Raw genomic sequence first — 19121 nt, forward strand, 5'->3', positions numbered from 1 at the left:
TTTACAAAGTGGAGTAATCCAGATGGTTTCTCTAATGCTGTTGAATGAGCTTTGGTGAAGTCAGGAGTTAGTTCAATGTTCAGGTACTTGTGTTGGAGGGATGACAGAGTACGCTCATGCCTTGGTTCAGGAGACGGAGGAAAACAGGAAGCTGTCAGCTTGGTCCTTGGAAACGAAATCCACCAAACGTAGGTAATCTTGATCGTCCAGAAACGTCTGGAACCGAAGTCAGAGTTCAACGAAGATAGCCAAAAGATTCAGGTTTCTGCCTGCGAAGGAACATACACAAAGTCAGCTTAGAAACAAGGAACAAAGCATAGCAGTGGCTGAGTTTGTTACCACTGAAGGCAAAAACTCTGGCATCGAAGTGCTGGCAGCCTCCTGCTTAAATACTCCTCCAAGCAATCAGCAGATCAGTCACACCTGTCACCCAGCACACCTGAGAAACTCCAGCACCATCTGGAAACTGAAAACAAAGTGCAAACAAAACACAAACACACACACTGAACCCAAACCCCGACAAAGTCAGTCTTGGAACTAACTTAGGCAATAATTGATATACCTTCAAACAACCATTCACAATGCAAGGTCAGATAAAACATTATTTTAATAAAACAACCTTTTATAGAATGATTTGGTGAATAAAACCAACCTTCTCGATGACCAATTCTCAACGGTGTTTAATTTGCTGCCTTTAGTTATTAAGATAATATTTAAAGAAATATTATTAAGGAAATATTAAACTAAAATTAAAATATTATTTTGAATAAGAACCAAACCTTTTGGATAAATGGGTCTTAATGGTGTTTAATTAGCTGGCTTCACCTTGTACAAATAATATTTAAGGAAATAATATTTTGAATGAGGACCAACAACCTTTCTGGGTAAATGATCTGGAGCTGACTCATAAAGTGGGTGAGGATGTGTTCTTAGCTGTTAGCAGTTGGTATGAACAAAATAAGCCAATAGCTCGTTACAAGTATAACAGCCACGTGTGGGTAAACAAAGGATTAGCTTGCAGCTAACCTCTATAGCTGTGGGGAAGGGCTTTTGCCTGGCCTGGCATAACCCTTCAACAAAGGCACATTTGGCTCCTTGAGTGGCTGTGATGCGGCGGGGTAGCTCTCGCTACCTGGACGTGCATGCAGGAAGGTGTGTGATGCGGTCCTGGCCCTCTTTTCCAGGCTGAGGAGAATATACGCTTCGATTAGGGCTGCTTCTGGAGGCCTCAGAAGAAAAGTCAAGTCAAGTTCGTCTTATTACATCCTTTATATGAATACTTTTGCAAGGTTCTATAAAATTTAGTTTTGAACAGTTTATGTTAAATTTGATTGTGGGCTGTAAATGAGCCAGGTGCAAAGTGCTCAGGTACTAATAGGAGAAGAGGAGATAAGTATGACAAATGCAAGTATGCTTTTCACTTCTACCATATCATGATATTTAAGATGCTTTTGTCCCTCGTCTGTATTCCTCATACATTTTATATTTCTTGTCTATCAATGGATCAGTCACTGCCCTGTTCTTTTCTTCCTGTCTGGTTTTGTGCAGAGCTTTTATGTTGATTACAACCCACTAATTTTTTTCCAAGAGCATGCAAAACCTTAGCAGATTTTTCTTTGTCAGAACAAGAGTGAAGGAAAATGTCACATCACAAAATGAGCAAACTGGCAATAAAAATATAGCAAAAAAAAAAAAAACTGCAAATAAATCCTATCATCCACTTTCAAATTCAGTAGTTTTGTGGCTAGTTAAGCAAACTACACAATCAACCTAAAAACAGGAAGGATGTTCACATAACACTTTGTTTTAATCCTTAGGTGATCAATCTTTAAGAACTCCTGCAATAACATCCTTTTTATGATTTTCATCAGTATTATTTTGCAGTTTTCATGGAAATTTAGTCTTGCTTTCTTGTTTTGTGGAAGTAGCTGGAGCAAGCTGCTGCTTTTGGAGAGCATGGTTAAATCTTTGATTCTCAGTTATAGGGATTGAAATCAAACTATGGGTTCACATTCTAAAATGCTGTGTTCAACAGTATCTACATGAGCCCAATAAAGGATTTGAGCTCACTCAGCCAACTTCTCCAACCCTGAGCTTAGTGATTTTAATGATTAGACTTTTTCATGCTAGTATGTGGCTTTTTATAATTCAAGTGATGCACATAATGGAAAATACTGATGAAAACAGAAAATTGCAACAAGTTAGAAAAGAGAAGATCTATCATTAAACAGCTTGAAACTTTCATAATGGACATTTCATGCCAGTGCACGCCTGTGACTCTGGAAATAGTCACAGTAAAGTTAGTCGTTTGATAAAATGTATTGGTCAGGTTGAGATGTTCAAATAGGCTTTACAAGTTACACTAGATTAAATGTTCTACAATTACAGTTGTGTAATAATTGTTCTACAAGTGTCTTACCTTGGAGATATCTGTGGGGTTTTGTTTTTATCTGCTATTCTTTCCTTACATTAAGTTTATGATTAAAACTTAAGTGTTTAGTTACTAGCTACTAAATACGCAGTGTGTAGGTTTACACACTCTTACCCATTAGTGTCCAATTAATATAGGTGTCTGATCTTTTAAATGGTGCTGTTTTCTTTTTCCTTCCTCCCTTCTCAGTTGGGCTTTCCCCTGTCAGTTCTCAAGTGTTCATCCTCCTCTAATTGAAGCAGGCTCTTGTTAAAGGTCATCTTGTCTTAGTTAAAAAAACAGAAAATAAATTAAACACTTTGGACAACAGTTTGTCATATTAAACATGGGCAGACTATAAAATACATCCTAATACTTTTTTTCTGTTTTCAATTTTGATTAAATTGATTTTTACTCTGGTCATGCTTCAGATCTATACTATACTGTTAATATTGTTATAGCCCCCGGGTTTACACTTTCAAGGCTGCCACTCTGACTCTGCAATATTCAGTACCTTTATTATAAAAAGTGTGCTTGTGCAGATTTCATAGCCACAAAGGTTTACATGCCATTACATTTTATGATTGCCAGTAAGCTGCAGTTACTAATGGGCTGCTTGTAAATCATGCATACATTTAATGACCACAGGGACCTCAAAAACAGCAAGAAAATAAAAGTGGCATGTATTAATGATTTAATCAGAGTGTTTCTTTTATATAAATGCTGTAGGTTTTACAGTGTGTTACTGCTAACACACATCTATCTTGTGCTGCTGGTACTGTTTCCAGCCATACACATCTGACATTTTGTACGAATATCTTAATGTAAGCACAACTCCTTAATATTAAGTACTGAATTGATCACTAGAAAACAAAAAGCTATTTTTTTTTTGGGTTAAAATTCATTAAGTTTAAAATGAGATTTGTTTTTGCAGAACAGTGTGGGGAAGACAACAAATGGATGAAATGTGTCTTGTTAAATCTAAATGTGATCTATGCTTTCAATTTAACTTAACGCCTATTCAGTTCAGTTAAGTTCAATTCAGATTAATTCAATTAAATCAAGTACAACAGTCTTCAGGGTGACAGTTAGCACTGAGGGAAGATGACCCAGTTATTTTTTGTTTCACTCAGGATATCCATTTTTTTCTTATAAGGTGTGAAGTTGTAAAGCTCTGTTATTTATTATGAATGGACCTTGTCCAAAAATTACTATTTTGGGTTAAGGTGCATTTCAGTTTTGAGGTTACTATAGAACGAGCCAAAATTACTCTTGCAAAGGAGTAATTTTAGACAATTCTGAAGGATTATGCTGTGTTTCTAGATTTTCAGTGATGCAGAGAAACAGCTCTGCAACTTTAGGTTGTTTTTAAAAAAGCTAATGTTTTGTTTAACTACAAACATATTACTGTTAAGACATGTATATTTTTAATTTAAGCAAAAAAGTTGACAAACATTTTATTATTTGTAGTTCTTAAAATTAAGAATTGGCTAAAATCTGTATCACTTCACATGCTAGCTTTTGATTACCTCTTGTATTAAAGTGGAGTTTATCCCTTTACAGGATTGCAACATCATAGAAGAAATAATGCAACTAAGCTATAAAAACTTGCTGAATGTTTCCATCACTTTTAGGAAAGCCTCCCATTATACTGTACTTCAATGCACTTCACCAATGATATTGTGAAAAAAAAAAAAAACACCATTGTAATTCCTTGATAATAACAGCCCACCTAAGACAATCCTAACTTTGTGTTAAAGTGAAGATGCATACTAACTTAATGCTTAGGCAGAATATAGAAACACAGACAGGGGAACACACTCATGACCCTCAGCCCTTGTTGAAAAAAAATAAAATAATGATACCTGCAGAGTCAGCAACATGGCTTTGTGCTCTGTTATTGTAAGTAATGGGAATAAAGTCATGATAAATAAACGCTGCATAATGAAACTGACATAAATGAAAGATAACTTGAAAAAATGAAATACTGTGTACATTAGTTGTGAGCTCAAAGCAGGTAGGATGAATCTATGCTGTTTTAGTCATAAAACGTCTTAATTAGGTGGGACATACCAAAGTCAAGGACAATTTGAAAGGAGATACTAACAACTATGTGCCTAAATGAAGAGAACGGTTAGTTTTCTGCATGAACACACAATGGTAAACCCCTTATACATTGTTTACAAAGATTCAATCATAATCATGCAAAAATAAATTAAAACAGACCTGCACACAAAAGCCTCAAATGCTTTGATCCAAACACACCAATGTAGTTATTTCAGGATGCCGAAATGTCAGGGGAATACGACAAGCTGTGTGTGTTTGGGGGGATGTGGCGGTGTTGCCAGGTTCAATATCATTAGCATGGTTTCACCTGTCTCCTCACATACTGCATCATCTGAGAGTCACTTTTTGAAAAAGTCCCTGCTCAAGCACACCAGTCGCAAAGCAACGCAACTAAAATAAATAAAGAGAGGGAGGCAAATATTGCAACATTGTATAAATACCTTTTTTTGCATAATTTATCGAACATGACTTGATGAAGGATATTGATGTAGTTGAAGGCTGGTGATGCTTTTCTCAGATTTATTCATTGATTGTTATACCCGTTTGTGTTTTTGTTATATGACTTGTCCTTTGTTTTCTGTCTCCCTGCATCCCAAGCCCACACCTGTTCTGTGTTTTCCCTTGATTGTTTTGTCACGTTTGTCATTGGTTCCCCCTGCTGTTAAGGTTTTGTATTTAAGCCCGTTTGTTTCCTTTGTTCCCCAATGGTTCCTTATGTTATGTTACGTGTATGTGTGATCTTGTGTGTTGGCTACCCAATAAAGACTCATCTTACCTGAAAACCTCGAGCTTCAGGGGTTCTTCCCCACATATTGGTCCATCAAAAATCCACTTTATGACAGAAGGAACCAGCCAACGGGACCAAGCCGGAGGAATGGTGAGGGAATTTAAGAGGGGTGAGATTCTGGCCAAATTATTTTCTCACCTGGTGACCTCTCCCAGCATGGAGAAATAGCTGGCAGCCTTCAAGACTGGCTCGAGGGGAGGAGGGATTTTTTCCCTGATCCTCAGATTCACCACGCCATTGAGGCCGAGCGACAAAGGGCCCTGGGAGAAATCGGCACTTCAGTGAGGAGGCCTCCTGCCCCCTCCTCCGCTCACCTCTCCACTGAAGCTGCAGAAGGCTTTCCAGCTCATGGTTTAGCTCCTGATCAGCCATCTCCGCTGCTTCCAACTCCTAATCCTGTTCCTGGTCCAGTTCCGGAGGGGTTCATGGATGAACCGCCTCCAAAGTATGACATTGTTGATATGTTGATATTGTTGATAAGTATGACATTGATGGTAGTGGGAGGTATTCTCTTTTAATGTTATGTATTAAATCCAACTAAATCGTTTGGAATTATTTTTTGAAAACAATACTTTCTTAAATTTCATTGTGATTTTTTTCCGCTGCCTTCCCTAGCTACACATTGATGGTGTCTTTGCAACTATTTTATGTGTCTTTAAAGCCTCCTGAAGCAGAGAATTGTAATGTCCCAGTAATCAGCTCCCGGATATTATTGGAGTTTGTTTATTGCTGTGTTTGATGGATCTACATGGAGCACTCAGTTATCACAGCTGCTTTTCAGTATGACCTTGAAAACTCATTTGTTTTTCCTGTGTTAACCACATATCGAATCCTTCCTCTGATTACAGGGAGACTCATTGTTTTATGTTGTCACATGATTGTTGGTGTTTATCTGTGTTTATCTGCCTGGGAAGTAATACCAGCCAATGATGCTAGGTTTATGATGGGTTTGACGGAAATTAAATAGTGTGTAGATAATAGTGTGTACTTTGATGAGGCTTGTATTTTATTTGACTGTGAAAGTCAAACATGTAATTTTTACCTTTGTGGGTCAGTATGGTGAAGGTGATCCAAGGACTGTATGATTTCCTTATCAGCACTGTTGCACAATATAAATAGTATTTGTGACAGTCTCCATTTACCTAGACTTTTAAACAAAGAAATGATATCGATGTTATGATCAGCTGCGCAACCAGTGCTTTTTCTTAACTGAATGAGTTTATTCCCATTTAACCTTTCATTGTGTCAGTTTTAGGTTAGAATGAAACAAGATCTTACTAAATTCTATTACAAATTCCATCTCGCAAGAAATGTATTGACTAAAATTTGGTTTTAATGTTTAACTATATTTTAGTGGTACACTAATACACTGACAGTGATCAAAATCAGCAGATATTCTCTTTATCAGGGTTGTGACTTATGAGTAGCAGGTCAAATAATTACATTTTCTTCCTATTTATTCAGTACATAAAAACTAAAGCTAGCACAGCAGTATGCTATTTGACGCACTTTTTTCTGCGTTTAGTAAAATAATGAATGGCTAGGAAACTATGCTTTATCTTGTTTTCAAGCAGCCTGCAGCAGATTGGTATTCTTTTAAGGTCATTGTTTGCTACATTTAATTGTGGAATTAAAACAAATACACAAGGGAGTTTGTATGCGCGGTAGTCCTTTAAATGGTAGACCTGCTCTGAGGGTGTCTCAGTTGCCCTCTGAAGGAGTGTCTCAGCTCCTCTACAGTCCGGTGCAGTGGGTGTGAGGTTATGTCCATGATAGATGTGAGCTTGGACATCCCACTCTCACCCACCACTTCCACAGATTCAAATGGGCAGCCTAGGACAGAGCTGGTCCTCCTAACCAACTTGTTTAGTCTCTTTCTGTCCTTATCTGTGCTGCCTGGGGCCCAGCAGATGACAGCGTAGAGGATGGCAGAGGCTACCACAGAGTCGTAAAAAATCCTGAGCTAATGCCTGCACACTCCGAAGGACCTCAGTCTCCTCAGAAGATGGAGTTGACTCTGGGCCCTTATTTTACAGGGCGTTGGTGTCATGGAACCAGTCCAGTTTATTGTTGAGGTGTACAACCAGGTACTGACAACTGTCCTGTCTCAATGTCCGTCCCCTGGATGTTCACTGATTAGTGATCGGTGTCCGTCTCCTGAAGTCGATCACCATCTCCTTTGTATTACTTGTGTTCAAGCACAGGTGGTTGCGCTCACACCAGTTCACAAAGTCCATGATAACCGAAAGGTACTGTAACTCATTCCCCTTAGACACACAGCCCACAATGGCTGAGTCATCAGAGAACGTCTGTAGATGACAGCTGTCCTTGTTGAAGATGAAGTCCCCAGTGTAAAAGCTGAAAAGAAATGGTGACAGGACAATACCCTGCGGGGCCCCAGTGCTGCACACTCCCACCTCTGACTCACAGCTGTGCAGCCTCACGTTCTGTGGCCAGTCAGTGAGGTAATCAATGGTCCAGGCAGCTAAGTGTCCATCCACTCCTGCATCCTCCAACTTCCCCTGCAGCAGCGCCAGTCTGATCGTGTTGAAAGCGTTGAAAGCGAGAAGTCAAACAACATAACTGTCACAATGCTCCCAGCAGTCTCTAGGTGGGTTAGCGCCTGTCTGTTGGGCTGGAGACGTGTGAGGAGGGAGGAGCAGGAAGGGGGGCAGATGGAGTGGGGGGAGAACTAAACCTGTTGAAGTAACAACATGTGCCCAGTGCTGGTCTCCATCAGCTGTCCCTCTCTGTCCAGAAATTAAGTCCTCTCCACACGTCACACCCGTTATTCTCCAGCTTCTTCCCATAGTCCTTCACCTCCTGATCCTCCACTGGAGCTCGTGGTGAACTCTCCTCTGTTTCTCTCCTTCCCTTGAGTTGAAAGCCCTCTTCTTCTCGTAATGATTATGATTATTGATTAATTAATATTTATCATGATATTTATTTATCATATAATTATTATAATTTCTTAATTTCTTAACCAAAAATCATTCCTTACGAATTTAAATCAGAGATGTCCTCTGGTGTTGTGATTATGAGCTCAAAGCTCATAATAATTACAATTAGTTATTTATCATTAATAATTATTAACCAAAACCACTAAATGTCACTGTTTATTCCACTGCTTCACCGGAGGTGGGGGATCTTTGACTTTATTTTGACAGATAAATCACTCTTGGAAGAAATGAACACAAACGCTTCTCTTAACTCAGTGGAAAAACTCCAGTAATAAAAATTGGATAAATAAAACTCCAGTAATAAAACAAATGAGTGGTCGGCCCACGAGGCCCAGACTGCAGCTGCTTTGAATGGAAAAACTTGAAAAATCACCTTAACTATGCCTCATCCTGCCCAGACCTCTAAATGCACCTATCCAATTTAATCTGTGTGGAGGAAAAGTTCACCTGTGAGATTTTGTCTCTTCAGATATTCAACTCCGTTGCGTTGTCCCGTGAGACACGCTGGAAATGGCAACAAAAGTTTATTTTCTGTGGGTTTTATAATCCCTGGTGATGTCAGAGCTGCGCTGTCTGTTAAGCTGCGCATGTTGAACTGCGCAGCCCAGCCCATCTATTTTCCCAAAATGGATGACCCCAACATTCTGGTTCGGATGGTTTTTAAGCTTAGGGGTCACCCAGGGATGGTTTTTGGCATCTTACCTTCTGGGTTGGCACAAAGCTGTCCATACAGAAGTTGATATGGTCCTATATCGCAAGGTAAGACCTGAAAGAAACATGCATTGATGTTGACCAGTAAAAACCTGATCTGTGCATCGACTGCATAGGGCAGGGGTCTGCAAGTGGTTCCTTGGTCTCTTTAACACTAGAACTACCAGGGCCGTCAATTTTATGGTTTTGAAAGTTTGACACTCCATAACTCTGGTTTATTAAAACTCTTATCTTCCTGGCATCCTGACTTTTTCTAAACCTGTGTCTTGTATATTCCTATTTTGACGGCCCTATTATTTACATTGATATTTTTTTCCCGCGGCTGAGTATACGCAGGAGCGTAGCAACCGCCACTCTAGAACGCAGTCTGAGAAAGAGATTGTTGACATCCAACAAATGGCTTCTAGAAGGAAAGTGTCTGCTCAAAAGGCATTGGAAATGCTTCAAAAATTATTGATTGTGATTCTGGGGGCAAGAGGGATTCTGACGGCTCTTGGTCAGTCAGTTCCAGTGACAGCGGGTTAGAGACTGAGCCTCCCCCGGCTAAAAAAACACGAGTCGTCCCACTAGCAGGAGGTTGTGGCGCATTATTTCAAGGTAGCAAAAGACTAGCCTGTGTAACGATTTTAGCATTTTAGGCTATAATTTACAGATTAGTAAACTAATAATATATAAACTATTTATATACCAACAGTGCCACAATCAACGCAGGTTCAGTGATAGGGAGACGAGCCAGGTGCCCTGTGCCCAGCTGTAAACCCAGCAGCTGTCCAGCTTTTGGTCAGATTAGTAAAGCTTTTTTTTTTTTAAATGTACCCGCGACTCTGTATTATTTTTCAGTACTATTTATAAATAATAATAAAACATAACTGGTTTTGACATAATACGTGCAGGGGGAGCTGTGAGGGACCGGTGCAAAGAGGATTGGGCGGCGGACGAAGGTGGAGACCTCGGCGGCCCAATCCCCGGATGCTTAGGCTGGGTCTAGGGACGTGAAATGTCACCTTGCTGGGGGGAAGGAGCCTGAGCTTGTGCGGGAGGTCGAGAGATATCGACTAGAAATAGTCGGGCTCGCCTCCACGCACAGCGTGGGCTCTGGAACCCATCTCCTTGAGAGGGGCTGGACTCTCTTCTACTCTGGAGTGGCCCACGGGGAGAGGCGGCGGGCTGGGTTTGCTTGTTGCCCCCCAGCTCAGCCGTCTTGTGTTGGGGTTTACCCCGGTGGATGAGAGGGTCGCATCCCTGCGCCTTCGGGTTGGGGACATGTCTCTGACTGTCATTTCGGACTATGGGCGGAGCGGTAGTGCGGAGTACCCGGCCTTCTTGGCGTCCCTGTCAGGGGTGCTGGATAGTGCCCCTTCCGGGGACTCAATTTTTCTGCTGGGAGACTTCAACACCCACGTGGGAAATGTTAGTGACACCTGGGGAGGCGTGATCAGGAGGAATGGCCTCCCCGATCTGAATCCGAGTGGTGTTTTGTTATTGGACTTCTGTGCTAGTCACGGATTGTCCATAATTAACACCATGTTCAAACATAAGGGTGTCCATCAGTGCACTTGGAACCAGGACAACCTAGGCAGGAAGTCAATGATCGACTTTGTTGTCCTATCATCAGACCTTCGGCCACATGTTTTGGACAATCGGGTAAAGAGAGGGGCTGAGCTGTCCATTGATCACCACCTGTTGGTGAGTTGGATCCGCTGGAGGAGGAGAAAGCCGGACAGACTTGGCAGGCCCAAGCGCATAGTGAGGGTCTGCTGGGAACGTCTGGCGGAGCCGTTGACCAGGGCCGAACCCGGTGGTGGACACCGGCAGTAAGGGACACTGTCAAGCTGAAGGAGTCCTATCAGCTGTGGTTGGCTTGTGGCACCCCTGAGGTGGCTGACGGGTATCGTGAGGCCAAGCGTGCCGCGGCCCGGGCGGTGGCAGAGACAAAAACTGGGAGGACTTCGGTGAAGCCATGGGGAAGGACTACCAGTTGGTCTCGAAGCGATTCTGGCAAACCGTCCGCCGCCTCAGGAGGGGGAAGCAGTGCTTCGCCAACACTGTTTAAAGTGGGGGTGGGAGGCTGCTGACCTCAACTGGGGACATTATCAGGCGGTGGAAGGAGTACTTCGAGGATCTCCTCAATCCTGCCATCACGCATTCCCTGGTGGAAACAGAGGCTGGGAACACAGAAAGTACTCTTGGATCAGTGCTTCTGTGCTCTGCTTCTGTTTTCTTTTTCCTTCTCTGCTGTGTTCTCTCAAACCCCCAGTCGGTCGTGGCAGATGGCTCCTCATACTGAGCCTGGTTCTGCTGGAAGTTTCTTCCTGTTAAAAGGGAGTTTTCCTTTCCACTGTTGCTACATGCATGCTCAGAATGAGGGATTGCTGCAAAGTCAATGCCAGTGACTGTCCACTGTCGCTACATGCTCATCCAGGAGGAGTGACTGCTACAAGTCACTGACTCAATGCAATCTGCTGGGTTTTCTTAGATAGAAATTTTTTTTATCCAATTTGAATAAATAACAGAATCTGACTTCACTGTTCATTTGTTAGGATTAATTGGAATGTATATACCTGACTTGAAATCTCTATGATACGATTGAATGGACTTAGCCCATTTTAAAGTTACCCACCTTCAAACAATGCATCAGGAAACAACACTCACCAATTATTTTTACCTCTGCCTTCCTCCCTCCCTGTTGGATAGAGTAAAGGGGAGTCAGGTTTAGCCTAAACTGGCTCAGTTATAGTTGAGGTGCAAACACACCCTCCATTTCTGCTACCTGTGCGACCCCTTCTTTTTTCCAATGGTATAATCAGTCTGACAAAGAGAGGTACCCCCAATCCTTGTGTTTTTTAGTATAACAATGGCCACCAGTGGGCTCTACATTGACAAACTTTATCAGTTTATTATTTTACTTAGTACCCCTACACATAGCCCATTCTAAAATGGCCAAACTCTAACACTCAGTAGTTTAATCTAACCTCCCCAACAACCCCGCACCATTCCAAACCCTTTGTGAAGTGCCTTGAGACAACATGTGTTGTGAATTGGCGCTATATAAATAAAACTGAATTGAATTAAATTTAATTGGCTACAGAAAAAAAAAAAAGCCCAGCTGTAATACTGATTATGAACAAACCTAGATATTTGTTCAAAGATATTTGAAAGAGTAAACTCAATCAAAGCACTTTATACAATCATGTTGTTGCTGTCTTTTATTGCAGATAAGTGCTGAAAAGATGATCAGCCAGGCCTTTAACATATGACGTTACCTCAATCCCTGAAAACAAAGCTTGTACTTTTTAGATTGCTGCTTTTTCACTGATAAATTGTCATGACCACAGGGATCCTTTTAAAGAGTGATGAAGAAATATTATAGAAACTTCAAAAAATGAAGTACAAGGAGGGGAGAAAAGATGAAGAATGTTCTTCCCAAAAGGGTGTTCTTCCCTAAAGGAAATATCCTTTAATCAGTGTCCGATTATGTGTTCTTTGAGGGCAGAATATGTTTTGTGGGAAGAGGAAGAAAGGAATCTCTCAGAAGATTTAACAACTCCTTCTGATGGGGCCAAAGGTCTGCCCATGAATAACGCATGAGAACTGAAAGAGGAGGAAGAAGAGACATATTGGCTCTGTTGAACCAGGTTACAGTAGACATATTGACTCTGATGGGTCTGTAAATTTTTTCTACTCTGCACTTCATTTCAGAGAAAAAAGTACTCATGAGACATAACTACCCTTAAGGCCTCTTGTTATATTTTGGCTTTATCCTCTAAAATAAGGGTAGGTTGGCATTAATTACTTAGATGATAACAGCCTTTGGTTGCTATTATGTTTGTTGTGGGAGTGGTTCATTTTAACCCCTTTGTGTTTTTGTGAGGCTACAGTTACATCTGAAGGTCACATTGCCTAAACATTGCCATTCTGGATTTAAGAGTCTCCTACAGCGATATGCTTAGCCTTACAAAAATGCAATGTTCTCTTTGAATAACATAGTGCACAGCAGCTAGAGGAGTAATAGGAAAAAAACTATATTTTAATAGCTCCACATTTATTACTCTAATGGTTGTTGGTGGTGTAGTAGTTTGGATGTTTTATTGTATATGTTAAGCTGGATATACTAGCATTTAGGCAGTAATATATAATCTCATTAAATGCAGAAAGTTTTGGCTTTAAGGTCACCATGACCTCAAGGTCTGCTTCAAGCACCAGTTCCTGCTTACTGAGCAGTGCTCTGATTGATCTGCCTAAGTGAGAGCAATTATTGAGAATGTGCTTTACAAAGAAACTGGCACCCTTTCTTTTAAACAGATGCAAAACACCCACACACAAATCTATGTTTGATCATCATACAGTGTATCAAATAGAAACTGTTTTTTAAAAACATTTTAAAAGGCTTTGATTTTGATTTAAAGCTTATGATCTTTGGCTCTTAAACTCTGCCCTTTTGCTGATTATGCATAGAATAATTTGACCCTTTGGCTTTTGAATGGAGAACAGCAGACATTAAATGAATAATAGAAAATAGACACTTTACATCTAAAAAGTTTGTTAAATAAAAAGAGTATGGTAATATTTGTCTAAAATCCTTAAGCTAATTGGAAGTTAAGTCATATCACATAAAAAAGGAAGATGAATCTGTGCTTGTTCATTTTAGTTGGTGAAAATTAGTTTGAGAATGGCTGTATACTCATTTTCTCTTGTTTGTTTTGGGCTCTATGTGCTAGTTCATGCAGTTCGGTGTGGTTGGAGTTGTCCACATCTTAGGACCGACCTGCAGTAAACAACTACTCTGCTTCTTCTTCCTGCTAATTATTGCGTACTACTACCTCCAATCACCCAGTTGATAACCACAGAGACTGAATGCTTACTGGTCTGCCCATTTCTGCTGACCAAGGCGTTAAAATGACTTTGGTGAATTTTAAAAGTTCAAAAGATACATTACAAATAAAGTTAGTGAACCATATCAAAGGAACTTCCATGAAACTTGTTTTGTGCTGTGTTAGCTCAGTCCATCAGTGCTCAGTGTAATACTTTATCCCAAAGCTTAAGTGCCCCGCATAACCTACATGCTTTTAGATAATCTTGTATTTGCCAACATACATTTTCTTCAACAGTCCTCAAATTCAGACTGAGGATCTTTGAAACCTGGAAATGGAAACTTATTTTAACTATCCTTGGACTTGATAAAGCCAGGCAAAAAGGAACTGTTGAATCAGAAAACTAGGAATTGAAGGAGAAAACAGTGAGGCACACATGTTTCTTCATCCAAGGTCTCTTCATCCAAGATGTAACAATATTTGCCTAATCCTTCATCCCTTTACCATCTGCCAGAGTTTGCATCAGTATTTATCTATATCTATTCTGCTTGTTAGGTTCCATTTAATTTCGCATAGATAACCTTACTGCTTTATGACTGCAGGATGTCATTGCTCATACCTCTGTTCAAAGAGATAAGAGTGGTTTGGAACGCAGATTCTTTATGCCATTCCAAAATAACATGTGCCAAACTCGACATTAGCCATTACATGTTTTATCCCTCTGCTTTTTTAACTGATAAAGCATTCCCTGAGGAAACCGGGCTTAGTCTTATTCTTGCCTTTGTAAATCAAGTCCTATATTGTATACTATTGTTTCTACACCGCTGTGAAAATTCAACTACTTATTTCAACATTTAGTATAATTCAAAGACAAGTTTCTTTTCCCACGTTATATCATCTGTTGAATTCTAGGATAATGTTTTTACATGTAAATTAAACTTTCTGCAATTAGACTTGAGTTGTGCAAACTGCTTCCACTATTGGTTGTCCTCAGACATTTTTTCAGTAGTAATGCTCCCCTTATCTTGTTCTTGATGATCCACAAAACACGTGGTTACCATTCTGGCAACAATGACAAAACAAGCTACATTAAGAAATATATTTTTACTGCTGTCCTTCAAAAAAAATTTTGTTACAATGTTAAATAAATGGCAGCCTACTGGTTTAAGCAAATAATACTGTCAAAGGTTTTATTCATAAGGTAATATTCAAAGAAGGACTGGTGCATATGTGTTATGCACACCCATCCTATTTGCAAGGCAAAGAGGTGAAATCAGACTTGAGGTGTTTTCTAAATGTATCTAATCTAAGTGTATATATGAGTGATTAGATAAGGTCGATAAAGTTAGGAAAATTTAGTTTGCACCTAGGGAATTGCTACTTATTCACAGTCCTGTTCAAATGCATGCATCAGTGTTTTTCTGTAAATACAAAATACTTGTTTGAGTGTGTTTGCAAGCTTGCTTAAGTGCATCTTAAGACAAACCATGATGTGTCTCCAAATGGCTTTGGCTCTAACAACTGAAGACGTGCCTGGTAAGCAACAGGCCTCATTAAAATACAGATCAGGAGGCACTTTAAGGGTTTGTAATGTATAATTCACAATTGCTTCTCCAAAGCAACAAAAAGAAAAGATTGTATTCTCTACAAATGTCAGTGCTGGTTTTTCTTAGTTCCTTTTTATGTTGGGTTCACAGTTTGATTAAGAGTTGTTAATATTGCAACTCCTCTTAAGCAGCAAACATCCACATTGATAGCTCTTATAGGGGCAGCCCATTAACATCTCTTAGTCGTAGACACATTCAGTTTTGAGTTTTTGTAAAATTTACAAAAACGAACAAGGCAATCAATGGAGAAGACTGGCAGATTCTGCTAGCTGCTATAATATATTGGGTGCCATAAGGTTTGACTTCATGCAAAACATAATGGATTATATGATTGCCATATGCCACTAAACAAAAGCACAAGCATGAACATCTGATAGTGTCTGAACTCAGGTAGGATGCACATCAGATGTTGGAGATTTTGATTCCTATCTTTACTATTATACTTAATTTATGTGGAAACAAGATAACGGCAATGTCAGTGTAGATATGACCCATTCCTATTAAGATTAAGACTGCATTAATGTGATTCTCTCCTCTCTATTTGCAGGTTTACTGGTCCCAACCTCCCCTCGCCTATCATTAGCAGCAAGAACTGGCTTCGACTTCACTTTACATCAGATGGCAACCATAGGTTGAGAGGGTTCAGTGCCCAGTACCAGGGTAAGATCAAAAGAATAATTATTTTCTTTTTTTTTTTTTACTGATATAACATCAGTAATTATCATAGACATATTCATAACCATGTAGTATGTGCTTTTTGCAGCATTCTTTCAAGAATAAAGTACAACATATTTTAGGACAGTCTAACTTTTCCAACAAGACCTCAAAATATTTTGGAAAACAGTTGAAGACTGGGGAAAAATAAAACTGCGCTTAATTACTGTTTGTTACATTGTTGTTACATTACGTTGTTAAATCATTTATTTGATCATCATTCAGAGAAAAAAAACCAAAACATTTATTTTGTTGCAACTATCAGCAAATTACCATCTCATAATGAGAACTTGCAACTTTATAAATGCTTAACAAATGACCATTGCTTGCAAATTATGTGGCTTGCATAGTAAAATGAACCTGACTACACCATGTTCTAGGTCACAACTATATGTTCTTTATTAGTAAACTGAGCAGAAAGTCCTCCATAAAAAGCTGATATTCTTTTGTAGCCTTTTAACATTTTTGTTTCATCTGCCTTCTTTTTTGTTGTGTACAAATAGATGTTTAACCTATTACCACTAGCAAATGGTTTTAATGTTTATATAGACTGAATGAAATTTGAATTTTGAGTTTGGTCAATCAATTTAACCTGATCATTAACTCTTTCTGGACACCCTACCAACAACTGGGACATCCTAACTTCATAATCCAAGTCAAAGTGATACTGAGGAACCAATAAAAGAAGCCTTACTATGTCATATCTATTGGGTTATTTCTGTAAAATGGTATTGGTATTCTTATTCATATGTTAAACCATTAGATAACTCTTAAATTGCTTTATTTTTTTGCCAGTTCTGAACATTTTTAGGTAGAAGAAGAAATAAGTTCACTGTATTAGCAAAAGAACTGACATTGCTGTAAAAGATTGCAAGATCCTTATGTCTGAGCCACTTACTTGTGCACACACACTTACAAGCAGAAACAACACACACACACCTGCTAAATCCTATTTGTAAAGTGCATTCAATTTCTTCCTATAACTGTTAGCTGTTCTGGGGGCACCTCTGAGAGGGGATGAGCTATGAAGAAGGATTAGATTTTCAAAAAAAATGGTCATGTCTGAGGATCTTACCTCCAGCCATCCACTGGCGAGATAAATTGCTAGAATTTAAAAAGCATGATTTTTTTTCAATTACAAGTTCAGTGTTTTGTGAATATTAGTAAATATTTAGCAGATATTAAATCATATGCTAACAGAGAACTAAGGCGTTGTTAAATTGACCATGGTATCTTGCAAAAGAGCAATGGTACAGTATATGATCTGATCTCACTTACAATAGTCTTTTAGATAACAGTAGAAACCAGTAATATCTTTGTTAAATTGGTACAAACTGGTTCTTTGTTCCTATGATATATTTAATATTTAAATTAGAAACAAACGTTTGTCTTACAATTATCAATGCAGTTCTCATGTGGAATCTGGTTTCTATACATAAAAGCAATCACATTGCTTTAGGCTTAAAATATCTTACATAACATTCGAAGGTTTTTAAATTTTCTTGTTGGTTATTAATTATATTCAAAAACTATGTTACAATGTGCTAATGTTATATGATCTCTGCAGCATACTTGCATTTATAGAATTAGATTTAATTTGTGTGGATAAGTATGCAAAGAAGTATGCCCCCAGTTCCAGCATCCATTCCTTCACCCATCCATCTAATCTAGACAATTGTAATAAAATTAATACCACCCTGGCCAAAAAGTGAAGTGAATCAAAAGTAAATAAAAACCTTTTATGGTCATTAACATATTTAGCAAGCAAAGAAAGATCAGGCATGCAAAGATTATGCATGATAGCCTTTGGATTTAAATAAATACAAGAAAAAAAATTATTTGCTTTATAATGAATTCAGCGAAGCGTCACTAAGGATCTTGTGTGGTATAAAGTGTATTTTGTGTTTCTTCATGGACATATTTCATGCTATAGACCTTATGAATCTTTTTATTTTAAGTTTTTTGTAAATGAGAGAAAACTTTATGGATCCATGGTAATGTGGACAAGGCCTAATAATGTAATATTAAAAGCAGTGACTGCAGCTCTACCTTTGGCCACTCCAAATGCCCCTATTTAACCATGATGGTTAACATGATTTAAAAACACTAATTTGTTGCACCATAAGTGTGAGATCAATAGGCGTTTTACTTTATGCTGTCAGAAAGCAGGCACTCTTCAAAACTTAAATTTGATGTCATAGTTTAGACAGCATCAAGAAACTGAAGCTGTTATCATTGTTTGTGTAGTTGACAGAACAAATCGTTTTAACTGCTGTTCTTTTTATCACAACCATCTTAAACAGACTTTTTGACATGAGGCTCAGATATATATGTACTAAATTTAATCTGAAACAAAGCAAAGGATATTTAAAAAAAAACAAAAAACATCTTCAATTCCACTGTTATAAAGAGTAAAAATTGTTTGTTATCATCTTGTTATTTTACTCTGATGAATTATCTTTCGATCTCACTGCAGTTATCACAAGGCTCCATTACTTAAACCACTTATTTTGTTTGTATAGAAATGCTGATATACTCTCTTGGTCTTTCATTTATCATATTTGCTGATTAGGACTCCCCAGGAATTCATTTGAGATTGTCAAGTTTTGTTCGTTAGTGTACATTCTTTCTTTTTAAAGGTTAAAATAAATAACATTATCTTAATAAACTTAAAGTATTTTCCTATTTTGCACTTTTTGACTGATCCAGTTGCTTAACTGCTCAATAAATTACTTTGCCAAAGTGATGTAGACATAACTCAGTGGGTAGGCCTATAATCAACAACGTTATGCGCTGCTTTCGTTAAGCTAATGGTTCACTGTACTTGTGTCATTAACAAACTCTTTCTTGACCTACGTGTCGGTCTGTTCTGTGCTTTCTCAACAGTGAAGAAGATGACTGAACTCAAATCCCGAGGTGTAAAGATGCTGCCAAGCAAAGATAACCACCATAAGATATCAGTGTGTAAGTTATAACTCTTGCTTACTAACTATTCAGTAAATATTATTTAGTGCTTAAACTACTGAATTTCAAAAAATGTTGTTTTCATACCTA

At 38.7% G+C, this 19121-nt stretch overlaps 1 protein-coding gene across 1 annotated transcript in view; it reads left to right on the forward strand.

The window, feature by feature from the left end:
• csmd2 (CUB and Sushi multiple domains 2) overlaps window positions 1-19121 on the forward strand; it is a 358433-nt gene that overhangs the window by 162604 nt on the left and 176708 nt on the right. Inside the window, exons 6-7 of the mRNA XM_047382994.1 lie at window positions 15901-16013; window positions 18954-19031. Coding sequence (XP_047238950.1) covers window positions 15901-16013; window positions 18954-19031 — 191 coding nt within the window. The remainder of the gene's footprint in view (window positions 1-15900; window positions 16014-18953; window positions 19032-19121) is intronic.

The sequence above is a fragment of the Girardinichthys multiradiatus genome, chromosome 13 (genome assembly GCF_021462225.1).
Source record: "Girardinichthys multiradiatus isolate DD_20200921_A chromosome 13, DD_fGirMul_XY1, whole genome shotgun sequence".
In the NCBI taxonomy this organism is placed as follows: domain Eukaryota; kingdom Metazoa; phylum Chordata; class Actinopteri; order Cyprinodontiformes; family Goodeidae; genus Girardinichthys; species Girardinichthys multiradiatus.